Source organism: Bactrocera dorsalis, chromosome 6 (assembly GCF_023373825.1).
Source record: "Bactrocera dorsalis isolate Fly_Bdor chromosome 6, ASM2337382v1, whole genome shotgun sequence".
Lineage (NCBI taxonomy): Eukaryota > Metazoa > Arthropoda > Insecta > Diptera > Tephritidae > Bactrocera > Bactrocera dorsalis.
In genome coordinates this window covers 25,743,349-25,762,908 of record NC_064308.1, presented here as the reverse complement: position 1 = coordinate 25,762,908, position 19,560 = coordinate 25,743,349, and the positions used below count along the sequence as shown (strand labels likewise).

General features: G+C 37.3%; 1 protein-coding gene across 18 annotated transcripts in view; it reads right to left on the bottom strand.

Moving 5' to 3' along the window:
* Nucleotides 1–19,560, bottom strand: part of LOC105225707 (zinc finger protein 2) — a 315,040-nt gene that overhangs the window by 103,884 nt on the left and 191,596 nt on the right. For all 18 annotated transcript variants that reach the window (XR_007423204.1, XR_007423205.1, XR_007423203.1 and 15 more), the window contains one exon: nt 11,778–13,733. Coding sequence is in view for 15 of the 18 variants with exons in the window: in XM_049459974.1 (XP_049315931.1) it covers nt 11,778–13,733 (1,956 nt within the window). In the remaining 3 variants the exon portion in view is untranslated. The remainder of the gene's footprint in view (nt 1–11,777; nt 13,734–19,560) is intronic.

Genomic DNA, 19,560 nt, shown 5'->3' with positions numbered 1-19,560 from the left:
TGGATATAGTGTTATAGTAGGGGAGCCCAAGAGGGAACTTTTGCAGTTACTTAAGCGTGTCAGAAAACTTTATGGGGAGAAACATTGCACCTTTTTATGTACCCCTACCAAATATGAGCCCTTAATATGGAGACGTGCGTGGGGGGGAGATTAGAGAAAAAAAATCGATCCTTCGGGAAACTCGAGCGCGTAAGATTAAGAGATGGTAAATTAAATGCATGAAGACGAGTGTAACACCAATGTCAGCCTGGAAATCCAACGCAGGATTACTCTTGCCAACAGGTGCTACTTCGGACTGAGTAGGCAATTGAAAAGTAAAGCCCTCTCTCGACGAACAAAAGCCAAACTCTATCAGTCGTCCTGCTATATGGTGCAGAGGCTTGGACGATGACAACAACCGATGAGTCGACGTTGCGAGTTTTCGAGAGAAAAGTTCTGTGAAAGATTTATGGTCCTTTGCGCGTTGGCCACGGCGAATATCGCATTCGATGGAACGATGAGCTGTACGAGATATACGACGACATTGACATAGTTCAGCGAATAAAAAGACAGCGGCTACGCAGGCTAGGTCATGTTTTCCGGATGGATGAAAACACTCCAGCTCTGAAAGTATTCGACGCAGTACCCGCCGCGGGAAGCAGAGGAAGAGGAAGACCACCACTCCGTTGGAAGTACCAAGTGGAGAAGGACCTGGCTTCGCTAGGAATATCCAATTGGCGCCATGTAGCGAAGAGAAAAAACGACTGGCGCGCTGTTGTTGACTTGGCTATAACCGCGTAAGCGGTGTCTACGCCAGTAAAGAAGAAGAAGAAGACGAGTGAATATCTCTATATTCTGACAGTTTGAGGGTGGCTTGGAGAAATAGCAGGGTGACAAATTTGTAAAAAAAAAAACGTCACCTTGAAATACTCGAGCGCGATAGATTTGTTTTTTATTTTAAAGGTAATTCTGTCAGAACCACGAAAATCATATAATCTGACAGTTTCCGTGGGGCGATACAGGTAAAATTGTCGACAAGGATCACCATAGCGTGGTTGTTGTTAGTAGACGCTTGACACTTTTGTTTGTTTCTCACTCTCTCGCACCGTCCTCATACTAGCGTCTGCCGCCATGATGCCATCTCAGCTGATCACCATAGCGTGGTTGTTGTTAGTAAACGCTTGACACTTTTGTTTGTTTCGTTCGTTTACGGCGATCAGTTTTACATCCATTGTAAAAATGAGTGACGTTAGTGTAAAATGTGTTTACTGTGGCGAAGAAACGTATGAAAAAAAAGTTTATTCCACAAACTCAAAAAATTTTTTTTTAATATTTAGATCTATTTTCATATTAATAAATTATTAATTTTTCTATACATATATGTATATGTGTACACTGTTTTTATTACATCCTGTAACAAAAACAAGAACCAAACAGAATTCTTCCACTTTTAAATCGTCAGATTAACGATATGCCTCTATATAATTGTCAGATTATCTTTTGGGAAGACTCTGACATCAAGTTCATTCCCCTGCATAAAAATCTGACGCGAGTATCTCAAGGTCACCTTTTTTTTACAAGTTTTAAAATCAATAAATGACTTTTGTCCATGTCGAAATTGTCAGAAATTTAAATAGTACACTTTTTAGAGGTTCATTAACATTCGCTTAGAAAATCTGACACGCATGTGCCTGTTTTTTTACATTTTTGAAAATAATTACCCGCTCTTCTCCCCACTAAAATGGAAAACTTCACCTAGACTTTCTTTTTTTTTTAAACGTTATCTTGACAATCTAGTAAGTCTTCTTGACGCTCCAGTAACTGTAAATTTAGCACTCCAGGCTCCCCTACTATTATATGTATCTCTACATATAAAAAGTACGTGTCACGTTGTTTGTCCGGGAGGGACTCCTAAATTACTGAACAGATTTTACTAAAATTTAGCACACTGCGTCCAGATTGAACCAACTTAGAAGATAGGATACAATTCAAAAATAACGAATATGGTGAAAACTGTATTGCATGGACGCCCTATTAAGCGGACATCTTGGTTTTTGGAAAATGCAAAAGAACAGTTGAACGACGAGGAGTGCCGTGTTGCAGCGGAGAGAAAACAGGCTGCCTACCTCGCAACGTTACGATCGACCACAACACATGCGGGATGAGATAGATACCGAGAGTTGAAGAGGGAAATGAGACGCATTTGCAGACAGAAAAAGAAAGAGGCCGAAATGCGTGAGTACGAAGAGCTGGATAAGCTGGCCAACAGGGGTAATGCTCGAAAATTCCACGAAAAAATGCGGCGGCTTACAGAAGGTTTCAAGACCGGAGAATACTCTTGTAGAACCTCCAAAGGTGATCTAGTGACCGATGCCTAAGGCATACTTAAATTATGGAGGAAACACTTCCCCAGACTGCGGAATGGTAGTGAGCGTACAACGGCAGAAGAAGGCGAACCCGATTCCTTAATCGATGACGATGGAGCAGACGTTCTATTGCCCGACCATGAAGAAGTTCGAATAGCAATTACCCGCCTGAAGTACAACAAAGCGGGGAGGGCCGAACTATGCAAACACATCTGCGAAGAGTTGACAAGGAGCATGCATCAGCTTCCATGCAAAATATGGTCGGACGAAAGCATGCCCAACGATTGGAATTTAAGTGTGCTATGCCCAATCCATAAAAAAAGAGACCCCACAATCTACGCCAACTACCGTGGGATAAGCCTCCTCAACATCGTGTATAAGGTTCTATCGATCGTATTGTGTGAAAGATTAAAGCCCACCGTCAACAAACTGATTGGACCTTATCAGTGTGGCTTTAGACCTGGCAAATCCACAACCGACCAGATATTCACCATGCGCCAAATCTTGGAAAAGACCCGTGAAAGGAGAATCGACACACACCACCTCTTTGTTTACTTCAAAGCTGCTTTCGACAGCATGAAAAGGAGTGGCTTTTATGCCGCGATGTCTGAAACTAATACGGCTGCGTAAACTGAAGTTGAGCAACACCAAAAGCTGCGTCAGAATCGGGAAGGACCTCTCCGAGCCGTTCGATACCAATCGAGGTTTCAGACAAGGCGACTCCCCATCGTGCGACTTCTGCAATCTGCTGCTGGAGAAAATTATTCGAGCTGTAGAACTTAATCGTGCAGGGATAATCTTTCATAAGAGTGTATAGCTGCTGGCGTATGCCGATGATATTGATATCATTGGCCTCAACACCCGCACCGTTAGTTCTGCTTTCTCCAGACTGAACAAGGAAGCAAAGCAAATGGGTCTGGCAGTGAACGAGGGCAAGACGAAATATCTCCTGTCATTAAACAAACAGTCGTCGCACTCACGACTTGGCTCTCACGTCACTGTTGACAGTCATATCTTTGAAGTTGTAGATAATTTCGTCTATTTTGGAACCAGTATTAACACCACCAACAATGTCAGCCTGGAAATCCAATGCAAGGTTGCTCTTGCCAACAGGTGCTACTTCGGACTGAGTAGGCAATTGAGAAGCAAAGTCCTCTCTCTACGAACAAAAGCCAAACTCTATAAGTCACTCATAATTCCCGTCCTGCTATATGGTGCAGAGGCTTGGACGATGACAACAACCGATGTGTCGACGTTACGAGTTTTCGAGAGAAAGGTTCTGCGAAAGAGAAGTTCAGCGAATTAAAAGACAGCGGCTACGCTGGCTAGGTCATGTTGTCCGGATGGACGAAAACTCTCCAGCTCTGAAAGTTTTCGACGCAGTACCCGCCGGGGGAAGCAGAGGAAGAGGAAGACCTCCACGCCATTGGAAGGACCAAGTGGAGAAGGACCTGGCCACGTAGCGAAGTGAAGAAACGACTGGGGCGCTGTTGGTAACTCGACTATAATCGCGTAAGCGGTGTCTACACCAGTAAAGAACGAGAAGAAATCCCTTGGATTCTTATACCGACAAAAACGTGTTCGCCTTTATTCGTGAATAAAATTTTCAATGTATTGAATAGTTTATTATATGAATAATAGTATAAAATTTATACCACAGCAATGCGTGGACGGAGCCCCTAGTAAATGTATACAATACAAATGATCTGATTTTACTCTACTCTATATGTTTGGTTTTACACCTTAAAGTATTTCCCTGGCTTTGATTCATACAAGGTGCAAAAGTATAAAATGTTCGGTTGCACCTGAACTTAGCCCTTCCTTACTTGTTTTTACTTATATCTTTCTTTTTTTGAAGTAACAAAATTTGATGATGAAATGATTCTTACATGAATTTTGGACACTTGCTTATGAATTGAAATATAATTTTGGTATTTATGAATTATATTGACTTTAACATAAAGAGATAAAAAGTATTCTATGTCCGTCCCCTGGCTCTAAACTACCTCCCCACCAATTTCAGCCAAATTGGTTCAGGCGTTGTTGAGTTATATATAGTGAAACTAACACTATTTTCTTTTTTATATAGATTACACTACTTTCTTTCATATATATATATATAAAAGAAAGTTGATGTTAGTTACACCATTTATAACTCAAGAACGGCTGAACCGATTTGGCTGAAAGGGTAAGGACATACTTTATGTCAAAATTTAATAAAACTCATAAATACAAAAATTATATTTTGAATCATAAGCATTTGTTCAAAATTCATGTTTGTAGGAATATTTGAATATTTCATTTCTTCAAAAAAAAAAAAAAAAAAACAATAAAAAAAACCTCACATCTATATATTAGGTTGTCAAAAAAGTCTTGCGGCATTTTTATTGAATTTTTTTTTAATTGAAATTGAAATGAATTTTTGATGACTCATGCCCAGCTCTTGACCAATGCTACGACTGCTACTATGCCGGTCTCTTTCGAGCAATTCAGCGATTTTGTCGCAATTTTCGACGACAGGCCTTCCAGAACGTGGCGCATCTTCGACCACCTCTACACCAGAACGAAAACGTTGAAACCATCGTTGTGCGGTGGAAATGGAAACTGTATCGGGTCCATAAACTGCACAAATTTTATTGGCGGCTTGAGATACATTTTTTACATTTTTGCCTTTATCGTAGTAGTACTGTAAAATATGCCGTATTTTCTCTTTATTTTGCTCCATGTTTGCGACGCTATAACTCACGAACTACTTAAAAGAAACGACAATCAATCAAATACGTGTTAGTGCGTGAAATGAGCTTTCCAAAAAGGTATAGCATGACCCGATGCGACAAATAAAACTAGAACTACGCGCTTTCAGCGCCAACTAGCGAAAATACCGCAAGACTTTTTTTACAACATAATATGTAAAAGAAAGTTGATGTTATAACCATTTATAACTCAAGAACGGCTGAACCTATTTGGCTGAAGTTTGGTGGAGAGGTAGCTTAGAAACAGAGTGAAGACGTATCCTATGTCTTCACTCTGTTTCTTTCTTTCTTTATGTTAAAATTTAATACAACTCATAAATAAAAAATTATATCTCAAATCATAAGCATTTGTTCAATTCAGATTCTTCCTCAAATGCAATTGCTACATACGCAGTGAAATAGATTATAACTGGCTCAGTAATCAGTCGTTGAGTATGTATTATACCACGTGCATCCGAAAAGACTGATGTCATAACCTTTCCCGCCGCCTTTTTCGTTTTTCCACGCCTGAGAACCGGTTCATCAGGTTTACCATGTGCAGTCCACTACAATGACTGTCGATTGGACTCCAGTGGGAAATAATGGAGCTATGTTTCTATCACTGACGAAAATTTTCGGCTTTATTCCGATTAGAGAGCGCTTAAACACTTCTCAGAATCAGTTATTCGTTGTTTTTGTTGGATTATGAACTTGCTAGGCACCTACTTTGCTCATTTCGCCTGTTTCCACGTTAGCAAATATCTTTTCAACGGTGGATTTTCCTGAGCCCGAATTCAACAGTATTTTCCTCAAAAAGCCAAATGCTTTATTAACACACGATATGCTTTATGATCCATTTTTTTGTAAACTAACACAAGTTGCTTCACAAAATATTATATCTCATCAACTAATAGTTATAATCCAAATAATAGAAATCATATAGATGGTAGTAGTATTATCCATGTATCAGCCACAGTGAAGCGTGGACAGGTCCTCTAGTATATATTGTATATATGCCGTATATGTATGTCGAATTGCAGTAAGAGTACACCATTTTTTGATCACAAATGTTCTCGTTCCCTATTGAGAACGCACGGCTTGCCTCGACTGAATTCATCGAATAGATAAAACTTTCAAAAATTTGAGTTGAAAGAGTACTTTTCAGACGGAATCATTACTGGATCCAGTAAGTCGAAGTAAAAGAAAATGTTCATGAAATAATTCGCAATTTTTCCCAAAACTTTCGTTTTTTTTGGAAAAACTTTAGCAACTAGTTTCAGAGAGATTTATTGTAATGTATATACCTCCCCTACATTTCGATCCTTGTGATAATCCAAGGACACCATTAATGTCTGGTTTTTGGCAAGCAACGCCGCGTGAGCATGGTACAAAAACCAATTTTTGTTCTTCTATAGTGTTTAATTTGCAGGTAATATTACGAGATTTGATTTCCACGTCATAATCATGAGCCCATGATTCGTCACCAGTTATGATATCTGGAGCAGAATTAAGTCTAGCAGAAAAATCAAAGACGAACCAAAAAGGGCCAAAAACAGCTGTCAACAATTTACTAAACAAAACAATCGAAAATGACATACAAATTTGGTTAATATAGTATAATTGTACAAGGTGCTTTCCAAAGTAAACAGGACTTAAAAAAAACAGAACAAATGGTTTTTTGACAAAATCAATTTTTTTTATTCAAATAGTCTTCTTCTGCTTCAATACAGATTTTTGCACGGTTCAAAAGCATGTCGAACGAGTGTTTTAGATCATTGGCCGGTATGGCCGCCAGTATGTCGATGCAAGCCTTTGAATGGTCTCTACGTCTGCATAACGCTTTCCTTTCATGGGCAAATGTATTTTTTCGAAAAGGAATGCCATATCAGGTGAACACAGGGAGTGGTTAATAGTTAAAATGTGATTTTTGGTCAAATAATTGGTTACAAGCGTCGATCGATGAGACGGGGCATTATCGTGTAACCACCCATCAAACGCTTCAAAACTCCAAAGTAGAATACCGCATTAACGGTTTGGCCGGGTGGAACAAATTCTTTGTGGACAATACCCTTGGAATCAATGAAACAAATCAGGATTGTCTTCACTTTTGACTTCTCCATGCTAAGTTTTTTGGGTTTCGGCTCGTCCGGTGCCTCCCATTCAGAACTCTGGCGTTTCGTTTTGGGATCATATTGGAAACGCCACGTTTTGTCACCAGTCACAATATTGTAAAGGAAGTAATTTGGAGATGTTCAATTCTATTTCCATGAATTTCAATGACGATTTCGGATTTTGATGAATACATACATAATATATCAAAACTGTGATGGAATTTCCGGAGATCACGAATTTTGATTGGCCCACATATTGATCGTCATTTATGTGCTCACGACCACTTTGAAAACGTTGAAACCACTCGTATAGAAAATCATCACCATAAACTTGTTTCATTCACAAAATTTAATGTTGGCTCTTTGTTCGAAGCTCATTTTTGCACTGAGAACTGACACTTAAACCAATAACTTCAATTCCAATCGATGAAATTTCATGGAAATGTCACTGGAAAATAGCAGATTCTAACGCACCAGAGTACATATAGACGGAGCCACCAGGGGGCGCTAGATTCAAAAAATCCTGTTTTCTTTGGAACACACCTTGTATAGTGCGTGAGATATATGTATATGTTTATAATGCATTTCAGGGGCGGCGACCAGTATTATCTAAAATATTATGAGCAAAAGATGCCACACCCTATTGCGATCGAACTTATTTTTTGTCTAATTTATAGCCCCTTATATTTTTAGGAGTGACAATGTTCGGATTTGACATCCCATATAACACCAACCACTTCAAAGTGCTAAGGAATATGCTTACCAAATTTCATCAAGACTTGATCTTCTTGGTTTTGCACCAATATTTCTAAAATGGGTTGCTTCGTTAGAATTCAACAAGTCATATTTAACGATAATTTTTCTGACATAATCAGTGTTCCTTCAGGCGTTCCACAAGGTAGCCATCTAGGTCCAATTCCGTTCTTGGTATTACAGTATACTACTATACTGTATACTACTATACTGTATCTGCCAGCATACCAAAATGAGACTCCTGACTAACAGAGTCACTAAATTACTATTGTGACAATTAGAGACATGAGACAATCGTCTCAAGCAGAATACCGATATTAGTTTTGTTAAACGTTGGTCTAAAGAATTTAGAGATCCGTTTACCACAAAAATTCTTTTTACATCTCTGCTGAGGCCTATATTAGAGTATGCTTCTGTGGTTTGGAACTAGGCTTGCCGCCCGTACTTTATTATAAAGTATTTTACGTTATTTCAGGTAATTGTACTCTATACTTTATGAGAACAATAAAGTTCACAAAAATACTTTATTTCGCATGATTTCATTTCTTTGAGATTTTGAAAAGTTTAGTCGATGAATTTGTTAAACGAAATTTATAGATTGCTGATTTAGTGCTGAATCGATGTTGCCACTCGTCGGCGCCACATCACTCAAGCACTCGTTTTGTACAATTACGGGGCATCTCGACAGGATAGAATATGTATATAGAATACTAACTGCATTGCCGTGCCCATTGCCTGTGGAGACTCCACATTGCTCATAGCTTACTAGATATAGAATACTATCTAGTTTGCCATGTATCGAAAGCTAGAAGCTGTCACTTCAGCAGTTTGACAGCGCAGTTTTCATTTCTATGAAAATTTCGAAGAGGCAACATATCCCATTTGCACATATGCCGACGGCATTTTCAATTTGGCAATATGAAATTTATAACAGCGAGTATTAAGACGGTTGTGTTATATTGTAAAAATAAAGTACATGTTCAAAATAGCAAGTACATGTTTAAAATACCTGAATAAATGGTTTGATTTTAATAACACGAACTGGTTATTTACACTGGGTAATATAAATTTAAAGAGTAATAAAGAATTTGACAATATTGTAAACATAATTGAAAATTTAAATCTGCAAAAACTTAATGTGGATATGGATGATATTTATGGAGAAATCGCTTTATTAAACCAAGTATATAATCAATTATGTACTTCTAAGGGTTTTGCAGAGCTATCAACTGCACAAAAATGGCAGCAGGTATTTAATATGAGTGATGATAATTTTTTAAACTTGTATAAGGTAATTTCATTTTTATTGTCTATTCTCACCACGTCAGCATTCACAGAAAGAGTTTTTTCTGTGATGAATAGCAAATGGCGAGACGAAAGAAATAAAGCGTCTCAGAATTTGATAAAATATGAATTACTTATTTATTTTAATTTAAATATAGAATGTAAAGATGCTGTGCAATTGTTCAGTAAAGATGTTAATTTGATACAAATTGCAAAAAGCAATAAAAAATATGTTTTTAAATATAATAATAAGGAAAAATAAATTATACTTTATTTTGATAGTATGTACTTTTTTTCTTACCTATAATAACCAATGTACTTTAACTGCAAAAAAAAGGTGGCAACCCTATTTGGAACCCTAGTTACCAAATCCATTCAGATAAGTTATAATCCGTTCAAAAACAATTTTTACTTTTTGCCTTAAATCATTTGCATTGGAATTCCAATTTAAATCTTCCCCCTTACACTAACCGCTTAAAACTTATAAATCTCCAGACACTCGCTAGTCGTAGGGAGATGCTTGGTAAAATATTGCTTGTAAAACTCATTAATGGGTCAGTCTGTAGCCCATCTCTCTTATCTGATATTAATTTTAACGTTCCCGCTCGCTCTACCAGGCAGTTTAGACCCTTACTTTTAAAATTTTCTAGAACAAATTTTGAGTTAAACGAACCATTCCGCCGAATATGTCATCATTTCAATTCTCATTCCAGCACATTTGATCTAACAGACTCACTCTTTACCTTTAAAAAAATTATTTTATCTACTCTCAACAAGTAACATTTAAAAATTATAAACTTTAATTTAATTCTTAATTTTGGTTGTTGAAATTTTTGTTTCTGTAGCTGAGCAGCTTAAGATCGCAACGCTTAAGTTGGTAGGGGTATCCTTAATTCCTATGCCAGCAGTTGCAAATTTTGTATTCCTAACCAAATTTTATGTTGAGAATCGATGCGAAAGTTGGAAAAGGCTTACGGTGATTCAGTTTTATCAAAAAACACAAGCCCACGAGTGGTATAAAGCGGTCAAAGAAGGTCGAGAGATCGTTGAAATGACGAAAATATAAAAAAGAGCTCGACATTTCTCGCGAGTCCGTTCGAATGATTTTGGAGAATATTTGGGTAAGAATCGCGTTCTGGCTAGACTCGTCCCGATAAAGCTGAATTTTTTTCAAACAGAGTATGATTATGACCAAATTTAAAGCCAAAGACGCAACGAATATCATCTGTCAAACACCGTATTCACCCCATTTGACTCCATGTGATTTTTTCTTTTTCCCCAATGTGGAACCCGTTTTCAGTCCATCGAAGAGGTAAATCAGAATTCACTGAAGGCTATCCTTAAAACCTCGTATGAAAAGTGTTACGAGGACTGGAAAAATCGTTGGCATAAGTGTATTACATCTGATGGCGATTACTTGGAAGGCGTCAAAATAAATATTGATGAATAATTAATATTTTGCGCTATATTTACAATTTCCGAGTACTTTTTTGTCACAAAGTATAATTAATACCTGTATCGAGACGAGCCGGCGATGCTAAATATGTCCGTCTGGCTGTCTGCACACGTCCTTTTGCACCAAGAAACTGCTAATGTCATGAATGCGTATAGGACAATGTCCAGTACGAACTCCCACGATTGCGGCAGGATGGATAAAAGCTAGTAGTTCAGAATATATCCTGCGTTTCACTCTAGGCCAGAAGGGATTCGCAGTCCGGTGCTTGAAGGTAAAATGACAACGGAGATCCAATTTTTTCTCACTCCTGGGTAAGGGTGCACTTTCTTGCTAGAATTTGGCTTTACAGTTACCAATGATTCCTGTGTGACCAGGTACCTAAACGAGTTCGACAATAAAGTACCTTGATTCTTTTCCTAGTGCGGAAAGACACTCCTTGACTAACTTTGAGCGCACAGTTTGCAAAATTAACTCTAGCATTGGAGTAATGTTGTCGGCGTGAATGCTCACCGTCTTTGAAAGAAGCTGCAATTCGGATCACTAAGTAGCATCTTAAAGCAACCAATTCTGCCTGAAAACACTGTATTAATACGGTAGATAGGTAACTCGGTTCATATCATCATGGTACTCGCCGTGGTCATATAGGAATGGAACGAAATGAAAAGGCAGATGAGCTGATTCGCTCGGGGCTACTGGAAACACAATTTACTGAATCTGCCCTAGACCATTTAGCTCCTTAAAGGGCTTGAAGCAATGGACCCTTATGGCACACCCCAGGCCTGTATACACTAGCAACACAAGGCATAAAACTTTGGGGAAGGGTTTATGGAAAACAGACCAAAAAACATATGTTTCTGGAGAAAAAGGAACTTAGAAATATAATATGGTCATCACAGCGCACCTATTCTGAAGATATCTTCAGAAAATTTAGAAAAGGAGATTCCGCCACCTGATATCTGGCGATCCCTTTTAACCAATTAAATAGCTTGAAGTTTTTATGTTAAATGTAGGCCTTACTTTTAAAAGATATAAGAACGCTGAAAATCATGGAAAGCTCAGGCACATAATTTTGTTCAACGTTTAATAAAGTGCTTACCTTCTTGTCTTGCAGCAACAGTTAGTGCCAAAGACTGTAGTGTAGGGTATTCTGCCACCTTGAAAACGTCATCCAGACTAGGAGGATCAAGTTGCTCGCTGCGTCGTTGTAGATTAACAAACTGTTCTATTTGCATATGACGCATACTTTTTACGTGTTGGATCATATTAAGCAACGTGAACGTGCTAAAACCACACAATTGACATGTTAAAGATTTTTGCATCGACTGGGGCGTGTCTTCCACTACAATGCTGCTGCTCCGGTTGGTGTGATTTCCATCATTGTCATGAACAGGCATATCACTATGCGACTCACGAATACTTGGAACAATTTCAACTGCATCTTTGTGTGAATGAGTCTTTGAGTGTGCTGGCATTTGTTCGGTTTTGTTTCGCTCAAAATTTTGCTGTTCCATGATATGTAGTAAATGTTGGAAAATTGTACGCATTGTATCATGACGCATATGCTGTGTGTGCAATGACAGCTTTTGGATGGAATTTGTGTAGAAATCACAACAGTTACATTTAAGTTGTACTGTGTTGGAAGCTAGGTGTAAATGTTTTAGCTTGTATTCGTTTTGTGTACCGCCTTCATGTACATGATTTATATAGTTCAATTTTTGTAGATGTTTGTCCGTTTTGCTGTGCAGCTGAAAGTTTGCCTTTAAATTAGTCTTATAGTTGCACAATCGGCAAATGTAATTGTTGTTTAGAATCACCATCACTTCATTGCTATTAGTTACATTAGCTTTCTCAGCTTTCTCAGTGCAACTGCTTTTGACCGTATTTGTTGGTATTGATTGCTGCTTCTTGCAGCTACGTGAGCGATCAATTAACAAATGTTGGTTCAGTTCGTCTAAACTATTTGTGCCGTACACCCCACATACTAAACAACTATAGACGCTTTTTGGACATGGATCGGCATGTATGGGTGGCTCCAACGTTTCGTCGTTGCTGCAGCTACCACTAACGTTGGAAGAAAAATGTACATCGCTAGTGCTGAACGGATCCGCCGAAGGCAATAATGATGAACTATTGTTAGGTGAATAACACTGCTGCAAATGTTGACGTAATTGTTGGAGTTGTTGTTGCTGCTGGTGAACTGTTGACTGCTGTTCTATTTGCATGGAATGTGGTGAGGAACATGGTGAAGTTTTTATTTGCATTTTGGCAACAGATTCATGGTGCTGCTGTTGTTGACTAACAGAGTTGTGCTGCAGGAATTGTATCATGATCGCTTGATTATAAGCTAAATCAGCTAAAGCGATTTCTGGCAAAAAACTATTGGCTGCATCACTGGTCAGTGCTGGTAATTGTGATTGTGGCACCTGTGTTGCTGCTGCCAATTGTTGTTGCTGATGTGCGGCCATTACTTGCTGATGCTGCTGTAAAAATCTGTAGGCTTGTATGTGCTTGATATTATTTTGTAGTGCGGCCAAATTATGCGTATGCTTTTCGCTGGTCATATGTATACGAAGATTACGTGCCACAGATGTTTCATAACTGCAAATGTCGCAACGAAAAGACGGCTTATTTTTATTGAGCATGCTGCAATTAGTTCCAATGCCATCAACACTGGTGCGACCACCAGCGTTCACAGAAGGACCTCCACTACTGATCATTGACGAACTGGCGACAAGCGTAGAATGCGGTTGTTGCGGCTGAGACTGCGGCAGTGACTGCTGTTGCTGTTGTTGTTGAGCAGCAGCTGCAGCATTGTTGGACATCAACATTTTAGATGCAACATCCGCTTTTCCACTATTAGCAGCAGCGACGGCGGCTGCTAACATACTTTGTGAACTATTCAACTCCTGCATATTATTCAAATGCTTATCTGACTGCATATGAATAGAAAGATTGCCTTTTGTCGTTGTCGAGTAATTACAAATTTCACACCTATACGGTTTGTATCCACAAGAATATGACTCGCCGCGTGCTAGACGAGGATGCTGTTGACCTGTGGAAAAGAAAAAAGTCAGAAATGAGAAGCAAGTTTTTATTTCGTTTCGGAAAGAAGTATGATCTTTTGTCATGTTATTCATATATTCGGAATCAGGTATTTTATATATTTATACTTGAATATGCTTGCAAATAAATTTGCAGCTTAAACCATTTTGCTATTTTAAAAGAGGCGTTTATTCTCTCTGGCTTTTTCTCATTTTGCTGATGAAATTGCAAAAAGTGATAATCGTCTAGCTACCGAATCAGCTTAAAAGCTTCGCAGTTCAAAGTATAAGACGAGGTTTTAAAATTAGGTATCAAGTCGCTTCTAATGTTCGCAAAATGCGTTGACGGCTTTTATGACGAATACTTCAGCTCAAATTAAACTGAACCTCCATGGGGCATTTTTAAGGATCAGTAGGGCTACGAGAGGCGTGACATTTGGCCATTATAACCTAACAATATTTTACTAAAAGAAAACAAGTAAGAAAAGGTAAAGTTTGGGTGCAACCGAACCTTTGTACATTCTCCATTTTTGGTATCAAATGCGAGGGTATATTGGGTTGTCAAAAAAGTCTTGGGGTATTTTTATTGAATCAATTCGTGTGGCACCCATACATCGAGCTTCTTAGTGACTCCAAGCTTCTTCAAATGGTTTATAACGGTTTCATGACTACAATGCCGGTCTCTTTCGACCAATTCAGCGATTTTAACGCAATTTTCGACGACAGGCCTTCCGGAGCGTGGCGCATCTTCGACCACCTCTACACCAGAACGAAAACGTTGAAACCATCGTTGTGCGGTGGAAATGGAAACTGTATCGGGTCCATAAACTGCACAAATTTTATTGGCGACTTGAGATGCATTTTTGCCTTTATCGTAGTAGTACTGTAAAATATGCCGTATTTTCTCTTTATTTTGCTCCGTGTTTGCGACGCTATAACTCACGAACGACTTGTTAGTGCGTGAAATGAGCTTTGCAAAAAGGTGTAGCATGACCCGATGCGACGAATAAACCTAGAACTACGCGCTTTCAGCGCCAACTAGCGAAAATACCGCAAGACTTTTTTGACAACCCAATATTTTCCAGTGTTGGCAAAATTCTATCTTAAAACAAATTTCAAATTAATTAAATATTTGTTGAAATGTGAATTGATTATTGGACTCATGTCCGATATCATATTAATAAAAAACTTATATGTATTATATATAACACAAAATAATGAAGTCCCAATGTCTGGGGTATGATGTAGAGATGAGCGATATTGCGATTTTTAAATCACTGTGATTTCAGTGATTGCTATTTTTAAATCACTGTGATTTTATATTGCTATTGCGATCGCAACTAAGTCGACGTTCAAACGTCGTTGTTGTTGTTGTAGCTGCAGATTCTGCCAATTTGACACTGTTTGGCCGAATAAAAGTCCGGGTCTGTTCCACTTACCACTTACGTAGGTTTTCCGCCTTTCTTTTCACTACATTTTCGCAAATATTGGAGCGGTTCGGCTACCTGACAATTAGAGCGTATTGCATAGTTCATTTGTATGTTGGTATGATGGTTTCACACATTTCTTAGAAGGAATTACCATTAGTGTGGTTGATAATTTGTTTGTTTAGAATACCCGCTTTTAATATTTTCAAGACCAAATAATTAACGCGAGTTTCCTAATCTTTGGGAAAATATTAAAAACCCGTAATTTTTTTATTCCATCATTTTTTCTGAAATTAATTAGTTACAATTCTTGTTTTCATCACAAAATGCTTTATCTAAGAACGTTACACTCAAAACTTCAAACCGCTATGACGAAAAATAGCATATACGATATATACAATACCCTGAAGAAAGTTGTTACTTTTCTGCTATTTGCTATTGTGATCGTAATTCACAGGTTCGAACTGCTATCGTAAATCACAGGTTCGGACTGCGATCACAGTTTCGAACTGCGATCGCAATCACTGGTTCGAACTGCGATCACAGTTTCGAACTGCGATCACAATTCACTGGTTCGAACTGCGATCACAGTTTCGAACTGCGATCGCAATCGCAGTTCATAGAAGCGAACTGCTATTTATACAAAGTGATCGCAGTTGCGATTTGCGATTTTTCAATCACAGTGAAAAAATCACCGGTAGTGAAATATCGCTCATCACTAGTATGATGTCATTTTTCTTGTAGGTCTTGTCGTGCAGAAAGAGAATCAAATTTTGTAATTGTCAAACACCTCTGAAGTAAAGCTTAAAAAAAGATTTTTTTTAACTTTCAAGGACTATTAGCATATGGCGGTTTGAAAATTTTTGAATAAATATGACGACTTAATATTGTTGGTTAGAACAATGTGAAACTGACGATGTTAACCTAAAGAAGAAACGATTAAAAAACATTTTTGATATACGTATATGTTTTCATTTATTATAATTAATAAATTAGTTTTTTACCTATTATTGAAAATAGACATTCGTTAAACTCTATATTAAACGCACTTTTTGAATCAAATTATTATGAAATAGTGTGTGAAAATATCCCCAAAAAGAGGATCAAAAGGGAAGCAAAATTTACGTTTGTTGCGCAAAACTAAATAAATCTCTTAAAATTTATTAAGATATTCTTATATCATTAGATAGATCCAAGTTCCTTCTTTCTTCTTAAGCCGTTCTTAATAATTAACGATCGATTGGTAATTAACTAAAATATGGGCTAATAATGCGCAAAATTACGAAAAATCGGTGGTTTGAAATTGGAGCCTCACTCTCCTCGACAAGACGTACAAAAAAATACCTTCAATTCCTAGCTATCTTGGAATGTCAGAATATGTAAATACTCAGCTTCAATCTAACATACGCAAGCTCTATATTTATCATATTAATGCTGTGTTAAGATATATACCGATATCCATTACTTATACCAAACAGAATCAAATTATTAACATATGACGTATTGGGTATATGAGGGAAAAGTCAACTGGAGGTGCGGTTATCATTATGGTAAGGATATGATGTATAGGTCAAGTCTTGATCGATTTCACTTATATTCACTACAAAACCACATTTTGTTAAAGCAAATATGTTTCATTAGGTGGCTAAAATATTATGTACTGTATATTTGAAAATGCTGAGATCGTCCGTTTTCCTTTTATTTTCAGTGGGATATGTTATGCAATAAGAAAACGTCTTAAAGATGAATGTTAGGAGCAAGCAGCCGAAATGCTTCTTGATTGTAATTACATATTAATTTATTTAATTTGTGAAAGAGTACAAACTATTCAAAATGATAGGCAATGGTGTATCGCAACCTAAACATATCAGTTTCGTACGTTTTTAATACTCAAGCGTTTACATTGTACACACGTTGCCATAGGGTATAATAGTTTTGTTGACCTTACGGTTTTATCTATCACTTAAAATTCTTTTCCCTTGGCAATCCTGGAGCCCAGTTGAGAGATTAAAGTGTGATAGAAATAAATTCAATAGTTTTAAATATATACAAACATTAAATTAAAAAAGTTGTTTTTACACTGAAGTGCATTTCACAGAGATTGCCTGGAAGTGGAAGTACGGTGAGATGATCGAGTGCATAGGTGTTGCAACTGTTTAAAGTTTCTCAGGACCATTTTGTACTTTGACCAGGAAAAGGGAATCTGGAAAAGTTACAACCATAGCAAAAGCTTTGTTGTTATCCAATAAAAGAACCAAATTGTGTTTGTCTTTTTTATAGTTAAGCTTTTACCTGTGTTACATTAGTCTAAAGTAAACGTTTCATCTGATAGTTGCCACATAGTTAATTTTACTAACTATTGGCGCATTATGAAAAATGTCCGAACGCCTCTACATGGAGGTGGCCAACTATTCGAAAAGCCAGAAACTACGGCAAATAAACTCACTCGTTATGAAGTAATTATAAACCAACCATTGTTCAAAACCCAAAAGCAGAACTTAAAAACAAAAAATTTAAATCGTACAAATAATGAAATAAATGCTGAAATTTATGCAACAAATGAGGAAGAGCTTGCATGCGAAACAGATTGGATCTTGAAAAAAAGGCCCAGTGATAAAAGGAAAGCTGAACTTCTCAGCTCGTGGTTCCAGCTACATCAAAAACGAAAAAAGGGGCACAATAAATCAAAAAGAAAAGAAAATCTCACGACCTCCGCCAATAATAATGTCGAGTAACTATAATTACAAAAAAATGTATAATATTACGAATAATGAGGCAAAAAAATGATTTACTATCAAGCTCCTACATAAATAATAATGCATATACTATACTTAAAAACAATACATCAGACTCTGGTAATTATAGAAAGTTAACCAAAACGATTTAGAGAAAGCAAATGTTTGTACATTATTTCGTATCGGCATATACATATCTCTCCAGCAAATACTTTCATAACTTTTGGAAAAACTGCTTGCTATGCGTCTTAACAACATAATTGAAGAGAGGAAGCTGATACTGTGCATCAGTTTGGCTTTCGAAAAAATCACTCCGCGATTGACCAAGTGCATAGAATATCTTGAGTCATTGAAAAATGCCTTTGAAGAAAAAAGTTTGCTAGGCCGTCGACGTCTCTAAAGTCTTTGAGAAAGTTTGCCATGGCGGGCTCCTAAACAAAATTTAGATGCTTTTACCAAAAGAATATTACAATATTTTAAAATCTTACCTTTCGGGTCGCTTTTTTCGAATTAAACATGTAAATACTCGTATATACTTTGATTTAAAGGAAATAAAAGCGGGTGTTCCTCATGGTAGTGCGATCTACCACACGATGACAATTGTGTTACAGCAACATTTGCAGATGATACTGTGGTTTTGTCTGTTGGCAAACCACAAATTGCATGAATCGCAACATTGCAAGAATATTTAAACAAAATATTTAAATGAACAGCTAAATGGCGAAAAAAATTAAACAAAATGATACGCAAATACCATATCACAATACTGCGAAATACCTAGGCATGATCCTGGACACAAAACTTCGATGGAGTGCAGATGTCAAAAAGAAAAAAGAAGAATTAGAAATAAAATTCAGAAACATGTATTGGCTATTGCGTATCTGCCCTATCCACATATAACAAAATTCTTCTTTGGAAACGGGTGTTCAGACCTGTTACCGCATCAATCAACAAATATACAATTTTTCATATGGAAAGATTTTCTGAACGTGTTCACAATGAAGCCAAGTCTTGTCTTATCGCTCAAAGTAAATGGAAATAAAAGCTTAAGCGCAAAAAACTGTATTGCCATATACAATAGCCAGACTCTGCAATTTTTACTCAGAGCACTATTAATTATTATGTATTATACAATAAGCAAAACTAATTTTTCGTTAGTTTATTTTATTTTAACTATTTACAATGCCAATAAAATAAAAGAAAAAAAACTTGAAACTGATCGAGTTATACTATATATAGGGTTATATATCTATAAATGATAAAGATGACGAAACGAGTTGAAATCCGGGTGACTGTCTGTCAATCCGTCCGTCCGTGCAAGTTGTAACTTGAGTAAAAATTAAAATATCTTGATGAAACTTTGTAGACATGTTCCTTGGCACCATAAGAAGTTTGGTACTGTAGATAAGCGTAATTGAACAACTGCCACGTTCCAAAAACGACATTAATCGCATAAGTATAAAGGGCCATAACTAAGACGTAAATTAGGAAAAAACTTAAATTGGATACAACAAATCACATTAGCGAGGGTTACCTGTGGTTTGGAAATTAAAAACTTGGGATTGGCCAGAAACGATTATTTAACATATGGCTCAGGCATCTCAGGACTTTCGGTCTTAGACCAAGTATCTTCTGGGTAGCCAAAGAACATCTGTTTGAAGGCGAGGTGAAGTGAG